Here is a 22,454-nt window from a genome sequence, read left to right as displayed (position 1 = left end):
CTCAGAATGGCACAGCTTGGCATGGCATGGCCAAGCTCGGCTCCGCATGGCTCAGCAGGGCGCATCAGAGTTCAGTAGCATGGCACAGCTCAGCACAGCATGGTTCAGAACAGCTCAGTACCGATGGCATGGCATGACACGGTACGGTACAGCACAGCTCGGCCCGCCCAGGCTGCAGGGCTGGCAGCAGGGAGTGGTTGCACTGGGTACAGAGTGCAGGGTTCAGGGCACACAGCCGGGCACAGGGCACGGGACGTGGACTGTGGGGCATGTGATGGGGGCAGTGCCCAGCATGGGTGCGGAGCAGTGCTGGGTGACACCCCCGAGGCACACGAGACCTCCCCGTGCCCCAAGAGCAGCAGGGTGGCCATGGTGCATGGCTCAGCCTCAGCCCAGGCTCTTGCCCCATTGAGCCCACATGCCACATGTGGGGCAGCACAGGCAGGGACACGATGGCCTTGGCACCAGGGTCACCTGGGGACACTCGAGCAGAAATCAGGGCAGGAGCAGAGGTTGCCAGTGCCCACAGGAACTCCTGTCACGAGGCACCTGCCTCGTGGGGTGCTGGGAGAGCCTTGGGGTACTCGGCTGGGAGGAGGAGCTGGCACAGGGAAGGGGCCAGGCTGGGACAGAAAACTTCCTGGAGAGAAGGACAAGAGCTCCAGATGCCAGAGTGTGGTTTAGGAATGGCCAGGAGCAGCAGAAGCTGGGTGAAGGTGCCAGGATGAGCTGGAGTCTCCAGGGAGACAATATCCCATGGGAATATGGTGCATGGGTTGGCATCCTGCAGCCACTGGGAAAGTCTGACATGACAGCAGCATCACCTTTGGACACCAGTTGGTGCCTTCAGACACACGGGGAGGGCAGGATTGTCCTGACAGAGCAGAAAGGACAACCAGTGCATGGAAAAGGTCAGAGGGAGCAAGTGAACACTCTTGTCATGATTAGCTTCCCATTTCCATGATGGAAGGAGAATAAAACCCTGTCTCAGCTCCATTAACTAATGAGCATAAACTGGGATCGATCCCAGAGCTGTGCTGGGACAAGGACAGAGCTGACACACGGCTGCTCATCTGTCCCACGTGGCCAAAGATCTGCTCCAGGGCTGGAGATGTCTGTCAAAGAGCCTGGGATGGAGCAGAAAAGCCCTTCAGCACCCATCCCAGAGAACCTGAACAGTGCCAGCTCCATGTTTGGGGAAGAAACTGGGATAATGGAGGTGGGATACTGAGAAACAGTCCTGCATGGCACCCTGAGGTTTGAGAAAGGGGAGAAGGGATACAGGTGATCCAAGGTGTCTGTGCACCTCCAGGAATGCTCAAATGCACCGTGGGTGAGTGGGATGATGTCGCAGGGAGTTAGGAGCACGGTGCCAGCTTCATCTGCAGCTGGATCCACACGGGATCCTGCACAGCTGGAGCACATCTGAGTCTGAACTGAGAGCTTTGAAAGCCCCGTTTACCCTGGAAGGAAAGCTGCCCGTGCTGCCCACCGGAGCAGGGCCGTGCCGTGCCAAGCTGTGCCAGCTTTCCAGCGCCTCCGGACACAGCCGGGGCGGCACCGTCGGGGATGGGAGCGGGAGGACGTGCGGCGTTTGAAGGAAAACTCACCCTGCAGGATTCATGGGAAGGCATTTGCATGATAAAGCAAGGAGCCCTTTGCTTTGGGTAAATCTGTAATTAATACAGAATCGTGGTGTAATTAAAAACTACCGGCATGGAAAACTCAAACAGAAGCCAAGCGTGTGTGTGGATGAGGGAAATAGAATTAAAGCCGAATGAAACAGTGGGGAAAGAAAGATGAAGTGTTTGGCAAATGGTGTCAAAGCACTATGGGAGGGCTGGAATTCCTGACTCCTGCAGTGTGGAAGCAGGATAAGGCTGGGAGGTGGGATGGAGGGCAGACAGAGCCCTTCCCCAGCCACCTGCAGCAGTCTGTGCCCCTGTTTCCTCGTGGATAATTAATTCCCGTGGGTTTCAGCTCCCATATGCAAAAAAAATCCTTACAAAGCCTGGATGAGTGCACGGAGCACCTGTGGGGTGGATGTGCCTCTCCTGCTTTCCCCCATGCTGCAATAAACTGGAACATGGAAGGAGGGAGCATTTTACTGGGCAGTTTGCTCCTGCTACATGCTGGCCTAAGATATGGCCAGAGTTTGAGAGGGACACTCTGAGAGACACCTGGGGGACATTTGTGACCACCCTAGAGGCATTTGAAACACCCTTGGGGACCTCAGGGACCACAAGGACTTTAAGATCACCCTTGGAAACTCCCTGAAGACATTGCAAGGACCTTGGGAACACCCTTGGGGACCCTGGGAATAAACTCTGGGAGCACTCTGGAATGCCGAGCTCCCAGCTGGATGCTTGCTGGGACCAGTCGTGATGGAGGATCCCAAAATCTGGGGCTGACACAAACTTGCAGATGGCATTGGGGGTTAAAGTGACTCAGGAATGTGACTCTGGCAAGACTTCCCAGACTTGGTGGGATCCCATAGCACTGTCCATGCCGGACACTGGGCTGGATCTGCCGGCTCCTGGCATCATATGGTGCTGACTCACACCCTGCCGGGCCAGCACCGCAATAAAACCAATAAACCATCCACGGCCAATCCCAGCAGGAGCTGTTTCCTGATGCTGGACTAACCCCGGGGACTTCATCTTTCCATAAACAACCACCACTGCTGCTCCAAGCCATGGTGGCCAACAGCAGAGGTTCAGGAAGAATCAGATCAGAGGGGAAAATCCCTCTGGGAATTCTGCTCTGCACCCTTTGCAGCCATTCTGGACCTGAAGAGATCTGAGGAAAAAGAGGGAGAGGGGTTTTGGGCAAGGGCCTGGAGTGCCAGGACAGGAGGAAATGGGATAATAAATGCGGTATTAGGAAGGAATTCCTGGCTGTGAGGGTGGGCAGGCCCTGGCACAGGATGCCCAGAGAAGCTGTGGCTGCCCCTGGATCCCTAGAAGTGTCCAGGTTGGATGGGGCTTGGAGCAATCTGGGACAGTGGAAGATGTCCTTGCCCAGGTGGAACGAGATGAGCTTTAAGGTCCCTTCTAGCACAAACCTTCCCTTCCAGAGTCAGCAGCATCCTCACCGCTCTGAACTCACAGAATCGGAGTTCCCCACTGTGTTCCACGCACTCCGAGCTCACAGCCAGTGCGGAGCGGGTCCCCTCACGGTGCCCGGTCCCCCGTGTCTCGTCACATCCCTCAGTGTCCCTCTCCCGCCGCCCTTCCCAACATGGCAGCGCCCACCTCGGCCACTACAGAGATGGCGGCGGGGGCGGGACCAGAGCGCTTCCGACCAATGGGCAGAGGCTGCGGGGCGGGCGCGCCACCGCCCCTCCTTCCTTCCAGCCAATGGGAGAGTCGGACTCGGTCGGCGCCAGCCAATGGCGACGCGGACTGGCGTGGCGGGAAGCGGCGGCCTCCATGGCGGGCGCTGGCGGGAGGAGCTGGCGAGACCTGCTCGGTACGTGAGGGCTGAGGCGGCCCCGGGGCCATCTCCGTGCTGGGCGCTCCCCGTGGGGACGGCGGAGGGGACGGGGGGCGTGAATGTCCCCCCTTCTGCCTTCGTGCATCCCTTCCCTCTACCTGCACACACCCCTCTCTGTGCCGCCGCGTGCCGCTCCATACACCCCCCTCAGCCTTCCTCTAAGCCGCCGGTACATAACATCTGCCCTCTACACCCCGTCTGCTTTCCTCAAAGCCCCTGTACACAACATCTGCCCTCATGTCCCCCCTCTGCTTTCGTCAAAGCCCCTGTACACAACATCTGCCCTCATGTCCCCCATATGTTTTCCTCACACCCCTGCTCTGCCCTCATCCACCAGCAGCAGGGAGCAGGAGGTGATTTTGGGGTGCCTTGGGAACACTCTGGTCCATAAACCCAAACTTTTCAGCAGGGAGAGCCAGGAAGAGGAAAAGCCCCTTTGGGAGCGAAGCCGAGCTCCGGGGAGCGGCTCTGCGGCTGCTGGATCAGCACCAGAACCTGGCTGACCTCCTCCTGGAGGTAGGAACGGGGCAGTTCAGGGTGTCCCGGCCTGGCTGGGACAGTGGGAGATCCCACTGGAGGTGGGTGTGCAGTCAATGTCCCAGGAATGCAGTTTTCCGTGATACCTGGGAAGAAAAACCAACAAGAGTAACATGAAGTTAAAAGCTCTGTGTTGCAGAAATGAGATTGTTATTCCTTTCCCATCAATGTTTTACAGATTAAAAATGGTTAAGCGTGGTTTGGATTTGGGACAAAGGCAAATCCAGTACATTTTCCTTCGAGTCAGAACTGGCTTCTTGTGAATCTAGGAAAGACAATTCAGGAGAGACTTGGCTTTTCTCTGAATTGTCAACCATGTCTGACTGACATGACTTCATGACAACCTTTTCTTGAGCCATTGTTGTGATTCAGCCACATTCTCCCCCTCCTCACACACTGATTTTACAGCTACAACAGATAATGCAAATATCTCCCATAGTTCAGGATCAATGCAAATATCTCCCGTAGTACAGGATCTGTCATTCTCTAGAGAATATTTCCCTTTATAAAAAGAAAAAGGGGATTTAACTAAAAAATGATCCAACATTTGGACATGTTTCATCAAATATTTATGGCCTCATGGCTTCACAGAAAGGACTTGAAAGGTAAGGATTATAGAAATTCTGCTTCTGGTGCTGCTGCTGAGTTGTTTGGTCCCTGGGGATGGGGAACTTTGACCTGTATCTCATTTTTTCTGCATAAACTGATAATAACTAAACACACGTCTCTTGTAAAGTGAAATCTGTGCTTTTCCATGTGAGAGCTCTGTGTTAATTTTCCTTCAGTTGCTCCAGCAGTGCAGGGATAGGTTTGTAAATGTGTGTGACAGACATCTAAGAGTTCTGTGGTTTTCTATGACTTCCAGGTGGGAGATTCAGCCAAGCCAGGTGTACAGGATGGGGCAGAGCACCAGGGAGTGTCACCAGAGTCGTTTATTGGTAAGCATCTTCCAGGCCAGATGTGGGCAAGAGCTCTTCCTCAATATTGAATTTTTGCTTTTTTATGCAAGCCCAGTTTTACTTCCTTTTTATTATTATGGTCTTGTTTCTTACTTGCCTGGTGATGACAGTCTTCTGCTTTGCTGTTTAGTCTCTGTTCTGCAGGACCAGGCCTCCAAACTGGGTGTGCCCACAGCGACCTTGGCAGCCAAAAATGCTGTTGCCAACATGGAGCGGATCTGCCAGGATTCTGCCAGCCCCTCAAGAGTCCCACTGCTGAACTCTGACCAGAGAGTAAGGGCAAAGCTTTATCTTTAATTTGTCAACATAACAGCACTGTTAGGTTTGGCTTTAAGCCCATCTTATCTGCTCTGATTAAGCCCCAAACACGAGTGGAAAATTATTCACTGAGCTGTTCGATTTGCTTGCAGGAGTACAAGATATATAAGAAGAGAAGTTTAGGTCTTTCCCCTGAATTCTCTCCATCATTTGACCCTTTCAAAAGCAGCAAACAGGGCAAAGCAACAAATTGTTTTACTGAGAGTGTGTTATTCACAAAGGGAATTATTTCTGCTTCATTTCTGGGGTGATGCCAGAAGAGGTTGTCCTGCTTGCTTCAGACTGTGAAGGATTTGCTGGCAAACAACATGTTCTGTCGCTCCCTCTTCTGCCAGGAGCTGTGGAAAATGAAGGTGAGAACTCATGGAGAAACATTGTGGTGTTACAGGCCATGAGGTTTCATCCATGGGATGTGGCATCTCTGAATTCCTGAGCATCACTGATTTTCCTGAATTCCAAAAGCATGAGCTGAATTACAGATAGTGGGGGTTTTTTTTTGTTGTTGTTTTGTTTATTTTAGAGCAAGTTCAGTGGGAGCTTCCTTGTCTCTGCAGTGAGATTTGCTTTTTCAACTCAGTCAAGGTTTGGAATTATTTGAATTATGGGAAAGTGTCACAAAAGGTCGTTGACAGCACCCTGGTGATCAGGTGCTGGTTTTGGGGTGCTCTCCAGGTCCAGTGCAGAAACTCCCAGCTGACTGTGGGGTGACACAGTCCCAGAGCCCTTCGTGTGCTTTGCCACCAATATTCCAAGTGTCTTTGACATCCTGGTTCTCTGCTTTGTTTACCTGGGAATGGTGATAAGACAGAGTGAGGTCACAGAGAAAGAAACCAGATAGCAGATAACAGCTTGTGCTGCCTCACAAATGGGATGTCTTGATTGCATTTGGGTGCATTTTGTGGAGACGAGTGGTGCTGTGAGTGGAGTTGAGGGCTTTTTATGAGTGGGACAGTTCTGATTCCTCCCTGCTCTCATGGGAAAGGAGGAAAAGGCTGATCTGCCCAGATAAAGGGCTGTGCCCTGGTCTCAAATATCCGCTCCTGAGCTGAAAATAGAACCTGTGTGTTTCACAGGCTGATTAAGATCTCCTGGTCCTGGGGCAGACATGGGGATAAGTGAGAGAGAACTCTGTAACTGAGGGTGTTACAGTAAGAATTAGGTTGTGAAGACAAAGTATGTGGGCGAGTTTGGGGTCAGGGTGTGAGGCAGCTGCTGGAGTTGCAGAAAGCTGCTGGGGCTTTGGCTTTTCCCTGTGCCCAAGGCTCCCAAATGCCTCTTCCTTCTCAAGATGGGAAGGTTTTGTGAAGGTGTTGGTTATGCCTGGAATGTTCAGAAGCTGCTGCTGCTGCTGTACCTTTCCCCTGCCAGGTGCACCTGCAGTGCTGTTTTGCTGGCTCAGGACTCTCCTGGGTGTGCATTTCTGGGCAGGAGCTGGAAGAGATGTTACAGGGTCCCCACAGGAGCGGTGCCTGGTGCCTGGTGCAGATTTTTGTTCATTGTTCCTTTGTGTCCATCAGCCTTTCTGCCTGGATGATTGCAGAGTCTCTCCCTGCAGTCTCCTGCAATCCCAGCTCCATTGGGATATGGACTTAAGAGTGGCAACCTTGTTCCACAGAGACTCATAAACAGTTAATAAACTAAAAGACAATTCTCTAATCTGCATCTGGATCTGCATTAACAAGACATGAAACTCAGTTTTGTTACCTGTTTCCTGGGATATCCCTGCTCCTTTAAATCTGTGTAATCAGCATTATTCCAGAGGGAAAAGATGAATGTATTCATTACTTGTCCATGAAAATTTAAAATGATGATCTGTTTACAACCCTAAACCACCTAAAATTTCTAGGAAATACAATCTTTCATCACCAGGTATTTCCTGTGTTGTCAATTTTAAATTTTAACCACTTCTGGATAATTGTAATAAACAGAATCCAGCTTTATTTTTCGTGTATCATTTGCAATAGCCAAATGCTAAGTGCACAGTGCAGGCTGTGACCTGATGGTGACATCTCCTTAGGAGCCCCCGGTGCTGGAAGCTGTGTGGCACCTGCACAGCAGGGACATCACTGGCCTGCCAGAGCTGCTGGAGAGGTGAGCTGGGCTCTGGGGGTTTGCAGATGTAGCTGATCTCCTAAAGCCTATTGAAACATAATCAGGGATTAGTCATGAGTTTTCTGGACTGAGGATATAGTCAGGTGCTGGCAAGGGATCAGATTAGCAGGATTAAGGAGCTGCTGTGGGTTTGGGGGTTACTCTGGGGTAATTGGCTCAGTTTAGGTGTGGTGGCTCCTCTTTGGTGTCCACCAGCTGGACTTGAGAAAAAGTCTCGTTCTGCAGAAGGTAGGTGCTTCCATCTTCACAAAATCTTACATTTTTTTGGGTCTGGCAAAGTTAATCTCCAGAAAATTGTTAGTCTAAGAATTTTGGTTTTTGCCTCCCAACAAGTGTCCAAGACCAAGTTGGGCAGAGCTTGGAGCAACCTGGTCTAGTGAAAGGTGTCCCTGCCCAAGCAGGGGGTGAAACAAGATGAACATTAAAGTCCATTTGAACCCAAACCATTCCATTATTTCAGGATACAGAGCTAACAACTCACCCATTTATGAAGTTCAGGTTGTCTCCTTATTTTGTCAAAGGAATGTCCTTGTGATCTAGGCTTCTGATACTGGTTTACTTGTCTGTTCACAGTGAAAGCAATTTAAGGGGACCAAAGGCATAGATTTAGAATTTAATTTATTTTTTGAATAATTTTTATCCAAGTGCCTTAGAAATTGGAACTGAAATTCTTCTAGCAGATGTTTCTCAATGGAAACTTTCATGTCAGAGATGAGGAAGTACTTGGATGCACACTTTCACACACATTTTTCCTTTGTGTGTGTGTTACAGGATCTTTTTATAAAGCAAATATTATAAAAAGCAACTGTTTGTAAAGCACATGTGCTGGTCCAAATTAAATAAATGAAGTGACACACATTTAGGGCAGAGTGCACACGTGGCTCTTCCCTGGGCCCAGAGGATGGTGGTGGAGACAGCCAAGCCTGCAGAAAGCAGGAGGGATTGAACTGAAGGTGTTTTTGTGTGTTGCAGGAGCCCAGCAGGCCCAGCAGCAGTGGAGTGGCTCTGCAGCAGCCTGTGTGACCTCTGTGAGCAGGTTGGGGACATCCCCTGTGGGGACAACGAGCTGGCACAGTGCCTTCTCTCAGGCAAGGCCCTGGGCTGGGGGCAGGCAGAACCTCAGAGTGTAACCACACAAAAGCCTCACTTTGTGTTTCCTCACCTCATTTCTCTGGGGAATGTATTTTTTTATATGATTGGCGATTTTAGAAAATTTTCTCCCTTCAGAAAATAATTGGTTTGAATTTTTCCATCCCTTGGAGTTTTATGGTAACTCAAATGTAGTTGTGAGGGGCGTGGTTCAGGGATGATAAACTGGCACTGTGACACTCTGCAAAGTCCCAGGGAGATTTTGGGGCCAGAAATATTTCAGAGTTCCATTTCCCTTCTGTCAATTTCTATTATTTATTTTCTTAGTTTATTTAGGAAAAAATCCCTCCAGTGTCTGAGTGTTCACCAGTGCAGCTGATCAAGTACAGCCCCTCTGAGTTCTGCAGAGGTCATGGAGCATAACTGCAAATTCTTTAGACTTTATAATCCTGGAAGTTCTGGATTCTTTTTCCTGGGAATAATTTTACTCCAGGGCTGTAAATGATTCCTGCTGAGTGGAGGCTTTTCAGAGACTGTTGGGACAGTTGGGAGGGGAAGGAGCAGGTGACCTGTGTGCAAAGGGGATGCTGTAACACCAATTCCTTCTTGATTTGCAGACTTTGCCATCGTGTTCTTTCAGAATGGCTTTGAGCAGTCTTCAGAGCTGGGAAGGAAGGTGGAATTCCAGAAGGTTGCCTACGTAAGGACAAAATGAACCTGGTTGCAAATGGTGCTTTAATAAAGCAATTCCATTAATCTCTGGCTCTTGCTGAGTACAAATAATTCAGAGCTTGCTGCAAGGGAAGGGTGGTGATACAGGTGCTGGAGTAGGGGAATGGTGAAACCAGAATTGAGATTTTTTTGTATGGAGAATTGCTCCAAGGTGGCACATCAAGGAGTTTTTAAACTTCCTTTCACCTGGATTGCTTGGGTGTTCCATTTGAATATGAGACATGGAATGCTATAAGGTTGGAAAATGCTGCCCTTCTGTCTATTTTATCTGTTCTATTGAAGAGCCTAAGGTCAAAGTGAAGCTTTAAGAGGGACAAAAACTCTTTGAGTCAATTTACTTTTTCTGCATTGAACTGCAGCTCTTTGAAACTGTAAATCCCTTAATTTGTCAATTTTGAACAGATCTGCCGTGCTGTCTTACAGAGAATGCTGGCATGTAAGTATTGCTGTGATCTCAGCTTTGTGCAGCCACTGCTGCTTCCAAGACTTCTATTTCTTGCTCACTGCTGAATCCCTGAGGAGAAATCCTTTGCCTGGATGCTTTGTCTGTGCTGTTGTGCATAATGTTTATGTCACTGATTTTATTTGCCTTTGCTTTCCCCCTGTCGTTCTCCTAAGGCATCTCCAGACACTGCAGATAATTTCTTGCCTTTTATGCTACTTTTTTTTCTGCTCCCAACTGTAACATCATATAGATACCTGACCCGATTTCCTGATTTTTAAACAGGTTTGCTTGGAAGCAGGTGGAGCACAGAGGTTAGGCCAGGATCAGCTTTGCTGCTTTAGATTTATTTTTTCTGCCTAGTAAATTAAACTTTGAATTGAGCGATTTTGCTGACTCACCGTTTGGAATTGCAGGCTAATGTTTTCTGAAACCTCTATTTTTGTGCTGAGCAAAGGCATCTAGTGTAGGTGTGTAGTCTTTAAACACCAGTGTTCATGAACTGCAACGTGCCTGCCCTGGCCTGAGCTGCCCTGGTGCCTCTGCTGAGGGCTCAGCACAGCAGTGCCTGATTTGCCAGCAAATCCTGACGCACAAAGACTAAACACATTCACACGGGGGTTATTTTTGTCCTGTGTCACAGCTGATCCTCACGGGGAGATGCTGTACCTGCTGTTGTCACGTTCCTTACAGCCCTCCCGTGTCCCACACCCCTGGCTGGTGTCACCTGACAGTGCAGCTGCTGTCACTCCTGTCTCCTTAGTGACAGCACTTCCCTGCTTTCCTTGCTGGCTCTTTCCTGCTCGCTGCTGCTTTCTCTCTGCTCTAAGGTGACCCCATGCCAGGCCATGGCACCTCCCCTCCATCCCTGTGGGCACTGCCAGCCCCATTCCTTACCCCAGCTGTGGCAGGGAGCACTGTCTGCACACAGAAATGCCTCACGCACCTTGGGAGTTCTTCTAAAAAGGGAGAGCTGCGAGAGGAGTGCTTTATTATTTAATATGTATGAATCCCATCTCAGGTGGCCTTTGAGAGTTGAAAACCAGCCCTTCTGAGCAGAGGAGTAGGGGTTTTGGAGGAGGAGGAGCAGGATGTTGGCAGGCAGAAAGGAATCTGCATCCTGCTCTTCATTTGCCCTTCCCGTTTGCGCAGCCTGCACTGCCACACTCGCAGTCTGCAAAACGCATTGCATGAGGTTTATGTAAGATATTTTATTAGTCCATACTTTTGGGTCACCTTTGAGGGGTCCCACTTCATTAATTTTTGGAGAACACTAGGATTTTTAATGTAAAAGAGTTCCATATTACTGAAGACCTTCACAGGAGAAGGACAGGCTGGGAGAGCAATGGGAGCAATGTGTTCACTGTAATGATCTGGCAGTGCTGAACTGCTGTGCCTGAAGATAAGCTGAGTTTATCTCCTTTGCTTTATTCTCCCCTACTTAACCTTAAAGTATTCCTCAGCAGGAGAGGAGAGTGTTGCATCCTAAAGCTGTGGTGGCATGTGAGGACGTCTTTTTCTCTGCTTCGCTGCCCCTGCTCAGTAAATTTTCTTTTCAGGGTTTTTTTTTTTTTTCTTAGCGAAATGCTTTGAATGCACAAACCAAACTCCTTTATCAGCTGAAAGAGGAGGGTTTTCAAGGCGGGGTGGCACAAAGCAGAAGTGCTGCTGCAGCAGACTGCAAAGCAAAGCAAGGGTTTCCCAGTCTGCGGGCTCGGAGTGGTGTGGGCTGATCGTCAAGACAACGGCGCTGCGCAAGCTGCCAACCTGTTTGATCTCTATGCGCTCGTTTTGGGGCAAATCGAGCTTTTTTTAAAAGGAATTCCTGCTATGCAAATGGCACGTTACAAACGCGGCCCTCCCCCAGCCTGCTCTTTGTTGGGACCGTGGTTTGCATGGTGGTTAATTCAGCTTGTGCAAATCCCTGCCTCCAGACAGGCTTGGGGATGCTCACACTCACAGATGCATTAGGGTCGGGTTTGGAAATGAAATACTGATTTATATGCATTTTTAGACGGCTTCATTACTAGCATGTTCTTGGGAATGCTTTTAAATTGGTTCAAGGTCAGTGGTAATAGTTTCTGAGTCTCTGTGTCACTTTGGAGAAAATCTGGGAAGAATTTAGCACTGCTGAGTGGCTTCTCACATTTCCCTAGCGGGGTCACCTTTGTAAAGGGGCACAAATTGCTCATTCCTCTTAGTTCCCATGTGGGGTTTAGTGTCATGGTTCTTTTCTCATTGGGTTTTTGTGTGTTTTGGGGTGCAGGGGTGCTTGATGCTGTTGGTAAAGAGAAGCAGGAAGATGTTTCCACTGTGCGAGCTGTGAGGTTCTGGTAAGAAACGTTCCAAACTGTCAGGAGGAGGTTTTTATCCACTGTTGCAATTCTTACTGAAATAGGAGGAGTGTTGTGGGGTGATTTTAACTTATTTACATACCTCCCACCCCTCCTAGTACTACTTGTGCTTGGTGTTCTCTGCTAATAAAATATGTGCAGACAAAAGGGCTTGTAAAAAAGATAAGGGCCAGGTAGGCAAATGGGTTCTGTCAGTGCTGGAGCCAACCCTGCACCTCCCTCTTGTCATGCCAAAAATTCCCCATCATGTTTTCTCACTGCTTCTGAGCAGAAACATCTGGAAGGTGAAATAATCTCCAATCCTGCTTCCAAACCTGTTTTATTTAACTGCTTTGTGCATGTCACCTTCAGCCCTGTGCAGGGATACCCCTTAGACTCACATTTGTAAATGTGATGGCTACACAGTGTTGAGTTACCATTAGTTTTTTGGTTTTTTTTTTAATACATACAAAAAGGTATATGTGGAAATTTGCAAAATGGGTGTAGAATAAAAATCAGTTATTCACCCTAAGCTGCACTTGGTTGTTCCTATTTCATCAGCAGCTAGTGGATCATGTGTTATCAGTACCTGGCTGATCATAATGAATCAGTACCTGGCTGATCACCTGCCTGACATTGTTTCTGGTATTTCCTTTTCCTTTCTAGGCTGAATGTCTTCAATGTGTCCCTTTATGGAAGTGTGGCTCACCCGGATTCCTTGAAGCAGTTTTTCAGACACACCCTGACTGAGGTTCTCACCTACAACCCCGTGCTGAAAGGTGGGAATGGGCAGGGACAGGTGTCCAGGTGTGTCCAGGTGTCTCCAGGTGTGTCCAGAGCTCTGTCCCACACTGAGTGGGGCCCAGCCTGGAGGACACAGAGCCAGAGTAGCCTCCAGGCTTCTCAACTCCTTTCTGGGGGTCTCTATAAGCAGAGTGCCAAATCAGGCAAAAAAAGTCATCTGAGGGTCATAGTTCAGAACAAAATTTTGGGTAGGAAGGTTCTAATCCCAGATCAGCTTGATGTTTTTAGGAGGAGATATGTTTGAGCTATGAAATCTCTGGTAAAACCCCCATGAGCTGTGACCTGGAGCTGCTTGTCTGTTGTGTGGGAGAGCTGTGTCATTGCTGGCTCCCAGATGAAAGAGGTTAATGAGGGAAAAGCTGATTCCTTGCTGATTCTCTCTGCATGTGCCATGTCAGCCTATGCACGTGTGATCATAAAACCAGCTCTGGGTGACAGTGCCATAATGGAATGGCCCAGTCCTTGTGCCTCAGCCCATGTTCCAAAGACAAATGGGAGACACGATTCCACTGGGCAGTTTTTAATGGCTGCACAAGGAAAACTTAAGTGTTTTGGGTGTATTTTAAAACCTGCTGCTGAAGTTCTCTTTTTGTGGGTGTAGTGTCTGATGCCATCCAGATGCAGAAGGAGTGGAGCTTTACCAGGACATGTCCCCTGCTCACGGCTCTGTTTCGCAAGGTACATCTGCCTGGTGTCACTCATAGAACTTCATTATGTTGGCTTTATATCCACTGAAATACCTGAAATCAGATTATTGGAAATTAGTTCAACATTATCCAGTTGCAGAATCCAAACCAATCGCCAGAAACTCTGGGAGGAGGAAGCATGAAGGAAAAGAACTACAGTGGTTTTTGTTAGTGCAAAGCTCTTAATGAGAGCAAAGATGCTGACTGGAGCTGTGAATTTTCACTGGTACAGAATATGGCATGGATTCTGAAAGAATTGGAATTTTTGTGTTTATTCTAGCTGGTGCTGGTTCCAGTCCAGGCTGCTGTTTGGGCCTGGGAAGGTGATCCAAAAGCTGCAGGATAGCTTGAAAAAGACACAGAAAAGCTTTTCAATCTTGCCTCTATGCCCCTTTTCCTTGTGGCTGTATGTCTTAGCTAACAGGAATTTCCATCACTCCCCCAGCTGCTGGTGGCATTCAGTGTGAAGGAATCCATCTGCCAGCTGCAGCAAGTCCTGGAGACCCACGAGGTGAACTGGCAGCACGTCCTGTCCTGTGTGTCCACCCTGGTGGTGTGCCAGGCTGAGGCTGAGCAGCTCTTCAAAGGTAGGTGGGCACTGCCAGCCTGGTGTGCCCGTGCTGCTGGGGTGGGGGGCAGGGGAGCCATCCATGGGAGCTGTCTGGGGTTCCTGCATGGAAAAGAGCAGCAGCACATCTGCTTTTCCACTCACACTTTCCATGGCCGTGGTGATGTGGATGCCAGGCTTCGTGCCTGCCACTTCTCCAGGGTGCTTGTTTGATAATTGCCTTCATTATTAATTGGTGTAGTGATTACTGAACCTTAGTTCTAGCTCACCTTTGCTAGCAGAGCTTGTTTATGAGAATTCCTTACTAATTATCCCACTGCTGGACTCCCTACAGGGAATCCAAGCATGTTTGGCAGTTGAAAGTGGATAAAGAAATAAAATCAGACCCCAGAGGTTCTCCAGGCTGCAATGTCCTGCCTTATGTTTTATCACAGATATTTGTCTTCATTTACTGCAGGAAGTACAGCACTGTTGTCAGGAGCAAAGTGTGAGGTTATTGTTTTATGTTCCTAGATCTCCTGAGCCATCTCCTGCTAAAGGCCTTTGGGAATTATGACATGGAAAATATGATCACTGCGTTCCTGATCGCTCGTCAGGCTGCTCTGGAGGGCCCTGCTGTCTTCATGTCTTACTCTGAGTGGTTTAAGGTGAGACTAAGTGAGGCCTGACTGGTGAGCTTTGTTTTAATTGTGTGAGGCAACCTGTGCATAAGGAATGTTCTGCTGCGTGGAGAGAGCCTTGTTCCAGACAGGATAACCAGGAATGAGAAAGGAGAAGAAAAAAAAAATAATAAAAGTACAAGTGATTGTACTGATATTAGCAATGATTGCATATTTATTACTGCCTTTGTGTCTGCAAAGAATAAATTTATTTGGCTTTCTCCAGTTTTCCCTCCTTTCATCTTTTAAGTCCATCTCTCCTGTTGTAGTTATTTGCTAGGAATGCAGACATGTAATTCCTGTTATTATCATCATCTTGGATGGATTTCAGTATCTTGATAAGCAGCACTGTTGTTATTGCCTAAGCTGGGGGTTATGGCAGAGGAAGCATTCCTGTTTCCTGGAGGTTTGCATGCAGCTGTAATTGCTGTGTTTGACCTTACAGATAATTGCTTGTTGCTTTCAACTGTAAACAGGTGGGTATTTTAGGGATGCAAATCTCCACATAAATTCGACCTGGAAATTCCTTTGTATGAGTTTGCAAATCTAAGCTCAGCTTTGGCTGATAGAGTGTCCAGGAGGTATCAGAAGGTAAACTGGTTGTGTTCTCTGTAGTCTCAGACTGGTTCTTTTCCTTAGAAAGCCCAGATAAACCTGTGTAGAAACCTGCAGATTTGTGGTTCCCATATGAATCTCAATCTTTTGGTGCATCTCAAAGTTGCCTTGTTTAAGTGTTCTCATGGCAGCAAATTTCCACGGAGACTTCTCTTAAGTCACCATCATCCAAGGGAGCCCCTCTGCTCTGGAGCCAGGCTGGCAGAGCTGGGATTCCTCACCTGGAGAGGAGAAGGATCCAGGGAGAGCTCAGAGCCCCTTCCAGACCTTAAAGGGGCTCCAGGAGAGCTGGAGAGGGACTGAGGAGAAGGGATGGAGGGACAGGACACAGAGAATGGCTTCCACTGCCAGAGGGGAGGGATGGATGGGATATTGGGCAGGAATTCCTGGCTATGAGGGTGGGGAGCCCAGAGCAGCTGTGGCTGCCCCTGGATCCCTGGAAGTGCCCAAGGCCAGCTTGGACAGGGTTTGGAGCACCCTGGGCTAATGGAAAGTGTCCCTGCCCATGGCAGGGGACTGGATCTAGATGATCTTTAAGGTCCCTCCCACCCAAACCATTCCATGATTTTGTAAACTTTCTCTGGAGATTTTTCTCCCAAAAGATTCTCCTGACAGAAATAGGATGCTTGGGATTGATGTGCTCAGTTATGACACTGCTTGGATGAGGATTCTCTCCATGCTGAAAGTCTAATTTGACATTTTTCCCTGTTTCAGGCTTCCTTTGGGAATGCTGGTGGCCAGCATGGGAGCAGTAAGAAATCTCTGGTCTTCCTCTTCGAGTTCCTGTCAGAGCTGGTGCCCTTTGAAGCTGCACCATACCTGAAGGTGAGAAGGTGCTGGCAGAGGTGATTTTCAGGTCTAGAACTGCCCCAAAGTGACTGTCCTTGTGCCTTTCAGTAGGTTCAGCTCATTATAAATGTTGTTATACCCTTCTGGTTCATGATTCAAACTCTTTTGTTCCTGAAATAAGAAAAAAAGCATCTTTTATTGATGGGGAGAATTCCTTTCATGGAATTCATTTTAAGCACTTCACTGATTTGGCTTCTTTGTTGTTGGGAAAAACTATGTCAGTTGCCATGAAAATGATTGATCCTTAACCAAGCAATAATGCCTTCTTTGGGGAATATTTGAGGTAAACATTAGTTAGAATTTTACCTGGATTTCCTGTAACGACGGCAAATCTCATTGTGACTTTCACATTTCAGGTGCACATCATGTACCCACCTTTTGTGCCCACCAAACACCGGGCCCTGCTCTTGGAGTACATCACTCTGGCTAAAACACGACTGGCCGACCTCAAGGTCAGCAAACTTTGTCTGTTTGGAGAAGAATTCTCTGTGGATCTGTCAAACCCTGCTATGTGTGACCACCTGCACCTCTGACCTCTCACAGGTGGCCATGGAAGACATGGGGCTCTATGAAGACCTCTCTGCCACCGATGAGGCTGTGCAGGTACTGCTGCCCTGGCTCTCAGTTTTCTCATCAGCCACGTCCCTTTTCCTCTGGAAAAGCTCTGTGGTTATCAACCTCCCTGCCATTCCAAAGCTCAGTGTGCTGCCAAGTCTCCAGCTTCAAGCCAGAGGGTTTTAGTGGCCATAAATACAGGATTTCCCCAGTTCTCATGAAAACTGGAGTCACATTTTGATTATTTTCAGTGGAGCACTCTATCTCTGTGGTGTGGGACCAAAGTGTGGATATTCAAAGGAGATTTGGGGATGGAATCTACACTCTGCAGCTTCACACTTCATTATGTATTTTAGATAACAACAGTTATTTATAAGGAAGTGTTTGGCTTTATTATTCCTTCCTACATTTTGATCAGAGGAAGAGAAATTTTCAAAGATTTGTGGCTGAATAGGTACTTAATCCATGATTACATGAAATACAGGCTGGAGGCAGGATAGCTGAATAAAATACAAGAAACTCAATCCTGTCATGAACTCATGGGCATAAGCAAAGATTTAATTTAATTTCTCAAAGTCTGATCTGGTTTTCAGTTGAGGAACTTGTTGCAGCCTGAGGTGTCTCACAACTCAAACAAGAGAAACCCGGGGTGTCAGTGCCTCTGCCTGCAGGCACAGGCTGGAAGTGGAGATGATGTGTCTCAATTCCACACATACAACTAAAATAGAATCACAATACAGCAAATTCAGAACAGAAAAGGTAAGGTTATCATCACCCTCGATTTCTCACATCTTTCTCTCATTCCTGGTGTGGGGCAGCCCCAGGCCCAGGCACTCCGTGATGTTGAAAAGGCTCTTCAGATATTTGAAAACACAAGGAAGATCCCAACCTCTGTGATAGAAGCCAGGTACTGTGTGCTTTTCTGCTTTTCAGCTCCTCCTGGGCTAAGCTATAATAATAATAATAGTAATAATAACAACAACAATAATTGTAGAAGCCAAGTATGAATCAAAATAAGGAAACAAGAAAAACTGAGGATATGAGCAAGGGAGGTTTGGGGAAGTTCTTCCCACTTCCTGAGGAGTCATCTTAATAGAGGACATTTGTGGAGAGAGTGAAAAGGAACATTCCCCTGTGCAAAAGAAGTCCAAAATTATTACAAATAAATAAAGACAAAATGAAAGAAATTAAAAACCATTGGCTAATCTGAACCTGGTTTGTCTGTGGTTATTCGTGTTACCATGAACATTTTGTATTTGCAGGAGCCAAATTAACTCCTGAGGTTTGGATTTTTGGCATTGCTAATACTTTGCTCTCTTTATTTTCCCAGCATTTTCAGACGACCATACTACACTTCCTGGTTCCTTCCAGCTTTGCTCAAGCCACGTGTGGTCAGTATTTGCCTTTTTTCTCTGCCCCTCCCATTAGCTGTGTGTTTGTACACAGATAATTTGCCCCTGACCTGCCTTTCCCTCTCTTACAGCTCCCTAAAACCCCAGATGGACACATGGCTTTTATAGACTCCTTAAAGAGGTATTCAGACACCCCAGTGTTGTTGCCTGTGCTGCTGGGCTTTCTTTTTGGGACATTTGATATCAGATTATCAGAGGCTTTGACACCTTGGTTACAACCAACCTCTTGCAGGGCCCAGGTCTGTGGCCTGCAGGTTGTGCATGGAGGAGCTTATCTGTGTAGTCTTCAGGTCTGTAATTAATCCTCTGGCCACTGTGAAATCATTATTTAGGAGTCCCTCTGGCTCCAGGCCAGGTACATTTTTATGCAAATCTTGAAGGGTACAGCTGAATATAAAATTTCCCCAGGAATATGAGCTCCCTTTGGGAGGGGATAAAGGGGAAGTGAAAGATGAGACTTAAATGTCTGTTAATGCTCAGGGGGCACCAGGATGATGCCCCAGCAGGACACAGCTCCTCTCAGGACTCGAGCTTGCCCTGCATGCATGTTTTAAAGTGCTTTTCTGCACTGTTCTTTCTTTTCAGTGCTGTTCTGCAGGAACAGCTTTAGTTTACATCCAGTAATTCCTCTGTAACCTCTCATGGGGGAAGAATGTTTGCAACACTGCCTGCAAATGAGGTGCTCGGCCCTGCCTTGTCATTCCAGTCTGGCTCTAAAATTAAAGGCTGGATCATTTAGTGAAATTAAAGTTGTAAGAGAAGCAGCTGAGTTCGGGGGAGCCCCATGGGATGTGTTCTTAGCAGTGAGTGCCTGCCCTGCAGAGAGGAGGTCACACCTTGGGCTCAGCACGTTCACATTTTACATCTGTGGATGCTGCATCTCACAGCTCACACTCTTCTGGGATCTCGGACATCAACTAGATATGAAATAGGCATTAAAACATTAATTAATAACATCTACAGTATTGGGTTTGTGTGTGCTACACGTGTGCAATGCTGCTGTGAAAGCCTTGGGTAGAAATCTCTGCCCCTCATGTCAGATGATTAAAAAATGCTTCAGATGCTCTTTATGCTTGAGAGTCCCTCTAATTACATTTCATGGAAGGGCTGTTGTTTGTGCTTATTTAATAAAGCTGCAGTTGGTGGTTATGCAGGATAATAAATCTCTTCTTTTTCACAGAGCTGATAAAATACCTTCAAACCTCTACTCCACATACCTGCAAGCCTGTCATGCTATGAAAGAAAAGGTGTTACAAGGTAAAAAAATACAACATTTACTTATGGATCAATAGGAAATACTAATTTTTCCACTACTGCCCTCCTGAACTGAAATTTTTCAAAGGTTTGTGGCCGAATAGGTATTTAATCCATATAAATAATTGTTATGTCCTTGATGTTGTATTGAGGTGTTAAATTCTTACTCCTGCAATGACTTTTACTGCCAGCCCTGCTTGTGTGGGATTTTTGCAGTCCCTGGGAGCCCTGTGCTGTGCTGAGGCTGCAGATGATGCCTGAGCCTGAGCTGCCTGAATTCCACCCCCAAGACCTTTCCATGAATCAGCGTTTGCAGCCTGAGCTGCTCAGCCCGGGCTGGAATCTGCTGTGCTGGGAACCTGCTGTGCTGATCCCTTGTGCAATGACACTTGTGCTGTCTGAACTGCTGGCATCCTCTTTTAAGAGGGGATTAGGGAGATCTGGGGGGGCGGGAGGGGCTGGGAAAGGGATTGCAGCTCCTGCTTTATGGGTGGTGGAGTGGGAGGAGATTTTGGGTCCCGTCTCTGCAGCTTTACTGGGGCAGGGTTATGGATATTTAATGAGGGTACTTAATGAGGGTACTTAATGAGGGTATTTAATGAGCTCTGCTGTTTGTCAGCAGTGGGTGTTTCAAACACACCTTCCACTGGTTTACACTCAATGAAAAGGTCAGGCTGGGGAGCAGGGATAGTTCCCAGAGCGTGCTGGGGAGAAATTACAGATCCATGCTCTGGCTATGCAGATAAATCTGTAGCCGAGCCCTGCTCGGAGCCTTTGGAGCTTTCTGGAGCTGCTGTGGCTGGCGGGGCGTGGCAGAGCCGTGCCCGGGCACCGCGGATGTGCAGCGGGCTGGGCTGGCTGCGGGGTTGGCCTGGCAACCACGGGATGATGGGATCCCTGCGGGATGGGCCGGGATGGAGCTGCAGGATCCCGGCAGCACCGCGGGGCTCCCTGCGCTGCCACTGACCTCTAGTGGCACTGCCCGGGCCCTGTGCCACCCTCCTGAGCAGCCTCAGCCGTGTCCCCTGCTGTCCCCTGCGCTCTGATCCTGTTCCCTGCCCCATCCCCGGGGTTTAGGGCAACCCCAAAGTGTCAGTGCTCACTCTGGTGACTCAGTGGGTCCCAACACTTCATTTTACAGCGTGTTTGCAGCCACTGTTAATTTCAACCGTTGTTATTTGCTGTTCTTGCTCCTGTGTGATTTATTCCTGGCCCCTGTACAAGAAGCTGTTCCAGTCGCTGGTGGCTTCTCTTTTTAGTGGTAAAAGGAATTTCCTTTATTCCTTCCCTTAAACAAAAAGCCAGAGTAACATGGGACATCTGGAGAAGCTGGTGATGTATCCGTGCTGTAATGCCTGTCTCTGCACTCTGAGCCTGACTCCAATCTTGAGGACAGCAAATGTTTCTGTGAAGGGCAGGGCTAAAGGAAGTGGGAAGAAAACTCTGAAAACTGAACTTTTTTGTCTCTCATCTTTAAAAACTCAATTCCTTTTTGCAACTAGGCATGAACCCATAAATTATTAACGAAATAGCACATTCTGAGTGAAGAAACAAAGCTCTCTGTGTGGCAGACTGACAGTTTGGGGTTTTGTTAGAGCTTCAGGAAAAGTAAATTCTGCTTCTACAGAAAGTGCACGCAGAGATTGCTGAATGCATTTCCTCTCCTCCTTGTCTAGAGGACTCCAAAGCAGAGCCCAGCCATTCCAAAGAGCCTTTGGAGCAGCTGAAGGCTGAACTGGCTGAGCTCAGGACTCTGATTGTGGACCAGGCTCAATGGGAAGGTATGAGGGAGCTGCTTCTCATTGACTATCCCAAAAACTGCCTGAATAAAGTGTGGCTGGTGCTGGCCAAAAGGCCCAGCAGGAGTTACTGCCACTGGTACCTGGAGCTGGTAATCCTTCAGAGCTGATAATCCTTCCAGCTATGAATATGTACATTTGAATGTCTGATGTATTCCCATGCTTTATTTGGGGCTTATCTTGGTGGTATTCACACCAATCTCTGCTGCCCCACTCCTGGGCTTCACCTGGTGGCTCAGCCCCCTTTGGAAAGCATTTTCCTCCCTTTTTCTGAGGTGTGTTGGTAAAATAGTACTGGGAAAAAATAATGCTGCTGATGCTGATCCACTGTGTCCCAGCCAATATTTTTTGCTTATTAAAGCTTTTCCTAACATACTTTTGACTCATGATTAAAGTTTGTATTTTGCTGGTTCTTGCTGCTGTGGGGGGTTGTAAATGTTTTGTGCCTGCTGTCCTTCTTCCCCTGTCCTCCTGTCCCCTCCCTGCAGATGTGGCAGCTCAGACTGCCGTGGTTTCAGACAGACTCCGAGGTGTCCTGGGTGACAGCAGTGAGGAGAATGAAGCTTCTCCTTCGAATTCCCCAATCCAAGTGGCTGTCCCTGCCCCCAGGCTGGCACCCTGCCACCAGAGAGTGAGTTACCACCGGGGAGGGGCTGGGCAGGGGAAAATGCATCTGCACAGAAGGTGAGAAAGGCTGCTTTGTCTGCCCGGAGCAGGAAATACACTTCTCCTTTTGTCTCCCTTATCCTGCCCTGCACAGACTATTCCTGTGTTTTAACCACCTGGAAGTTGCTGGATCTGTAGATATTTTCTACCAGAGCAGTCCTGTGATGAGCAAGGCTTTGCTGTGGTTTTTTTGTGTGCTGGGTCATTCCTGGACTTAATTTTCCATGCTTAGTGGCAGTGGATCTGTACAACTTGTAGTGAATCTCATTAACCAATTTATTTCCTTGTTTTCATGTCAGGAAATGTGATATCTACAAAGCTGAAAACTAGGTTTAGGTATCCCGCCTGACAAGCAGGAATTAGCAGTGTGGGTTTTATTCCAGGTTTATTCCTTGTGCTTTTGATTTCAGGTTGTTGATCTTCTGCTGACATCATTCTGCCAAACCCTACTAGCTGCTTCCTCTTTTAACCCTCCTGCCAGGTAAGATGTGAGTCAGAGTAGGAGAACCTAAACTGGGTGATAACCAGAATTCCAGCACTTGTGCAGGGCTGAGGAGGGAGTTTGGGTGT

General features: G+C 48.0%; 1 protein-coding gene across 3 annotated transcripts in view; it reads left to right on the top strand.

Moving 5' to 3' along the window:
• Positions 1 to 3,398: 3,398 nt before the first annotated feature.
• Positions 3,399 to 22,454, top strand: part of FANCA (FA complementation group A) — a 32,355-nt gene continuing 13,299 nt past the window's right edge. For 2 of the 3 annotated variants that reach the window (XM_088172150.1, XM_088172149.1), the window contains exons 1-24: positions 3,399 to 3,471; positions 3,902 to 4,011; positions 4,898 to 4,970; positions 5,122 to 5,264; positions 5,567 to 5,662; positions 7,327 to 7,400; positions 8,394 to 8,509; positions 9,128 to 9,210; positions 9,645 to 9,678; positions 11,951 to 12,017; positions 12,684 to 12,796; positions 13,423 to 13,499; positions 13,953 to 14,094; positions 14,589 to 14,722; positions 16,064 to 16,174; positions 16,555 to 16,650; positions 16,742 to 16,801; positions 17,572 to 17,660; positions 18,084 to 18,144; positions 18,237 to 18,286; positions 19,346 to 19,422; positions 21,096 to 21,200; positions 21,707 to 21,849; positions 22,295 to 22,365. In XM_088172150.1, the coding sequence (XP_088028276.1) occupies positions 3,432 to 3,471; positions 3,902 to 4,011; positions 4,898 to 4,970; positions 5,122 to 5,264; positions 5,567 to 5,662; positions 7,327 to 7,400; positions 8,394 to 8,509; positions 9,128 to 9,210; positions 9,645 to 9,678; positions 11,951 to 12,017; positions 12,684 to 12,796; positions 13,423 to 13,499; positions 13,953 to 14,094; positions 14,589 to 14,722; positions 16,064 to 16,174; positions 16,555 to 16,650; positions 16,742 to 16,801; positions 17,572 to 17,660; positions 18,084 to 18,144; positions 18,237 to 18,286; positions 19,346 to 19,422; positions 21,096 to 21,200; positions 21,707 to 21,849; positions 22,295 to 22,365 (2,165 nt within the window). In that variant the 5' untranslated portion in view covers positions 3,399 to 3,431. The remainder of the gene's footprint in view (positions 3,472 to 3,901; positions 4,012 to 4,897; positions 4,971 to 5,121; positions 5,265 to 5,566; positions 5,663 to 7,326; positions 7,401 to 8,393; positions 8,510 to 9,127; positions 9,211 to 9,644; positions 9,679 to 11,950; positions 12,018 to 12,683; positions 12,797 to 13,422; positions 13,500 to 13,952; positions 14,095 to 14,588; positions 14,723 to 16,063; positions 16,175 to 16,554; positions 16,651 to 16,741; positions 16,802 to 17,571; positions 17,661 to 18,083; positions 18,145 to 18,236; positions 18,287 to 19,345; positions 19,423 to 21,095; positions 21,201 to 21,706; positions 21,850 to 22,294; positions 22,366 to 22,454) is intronic. The other variant, XM_088172148.1, reaches the window with a different exon arrangement.

The sequence above is a fragment of the Sturnus vulgaris genome, chromosome 12, assembly GCF_052056855.1.
Source record: "Sturnus vulgaris isolate bStuVul1 chromosome 12, bStuVul1.hap1, whole genome shotgun sequence".
NCBI classification, from domain to species: Eukaryota; Metazoa; Chordata; class Aves; order Passeriformes; family Sturnidae; genus Sturnus; species Sturnus vulgaris.
Note: the sequence above shows the minus strand (reverse complement) of the source record. Positions and strands in the feature narration are given on the sequence as shown.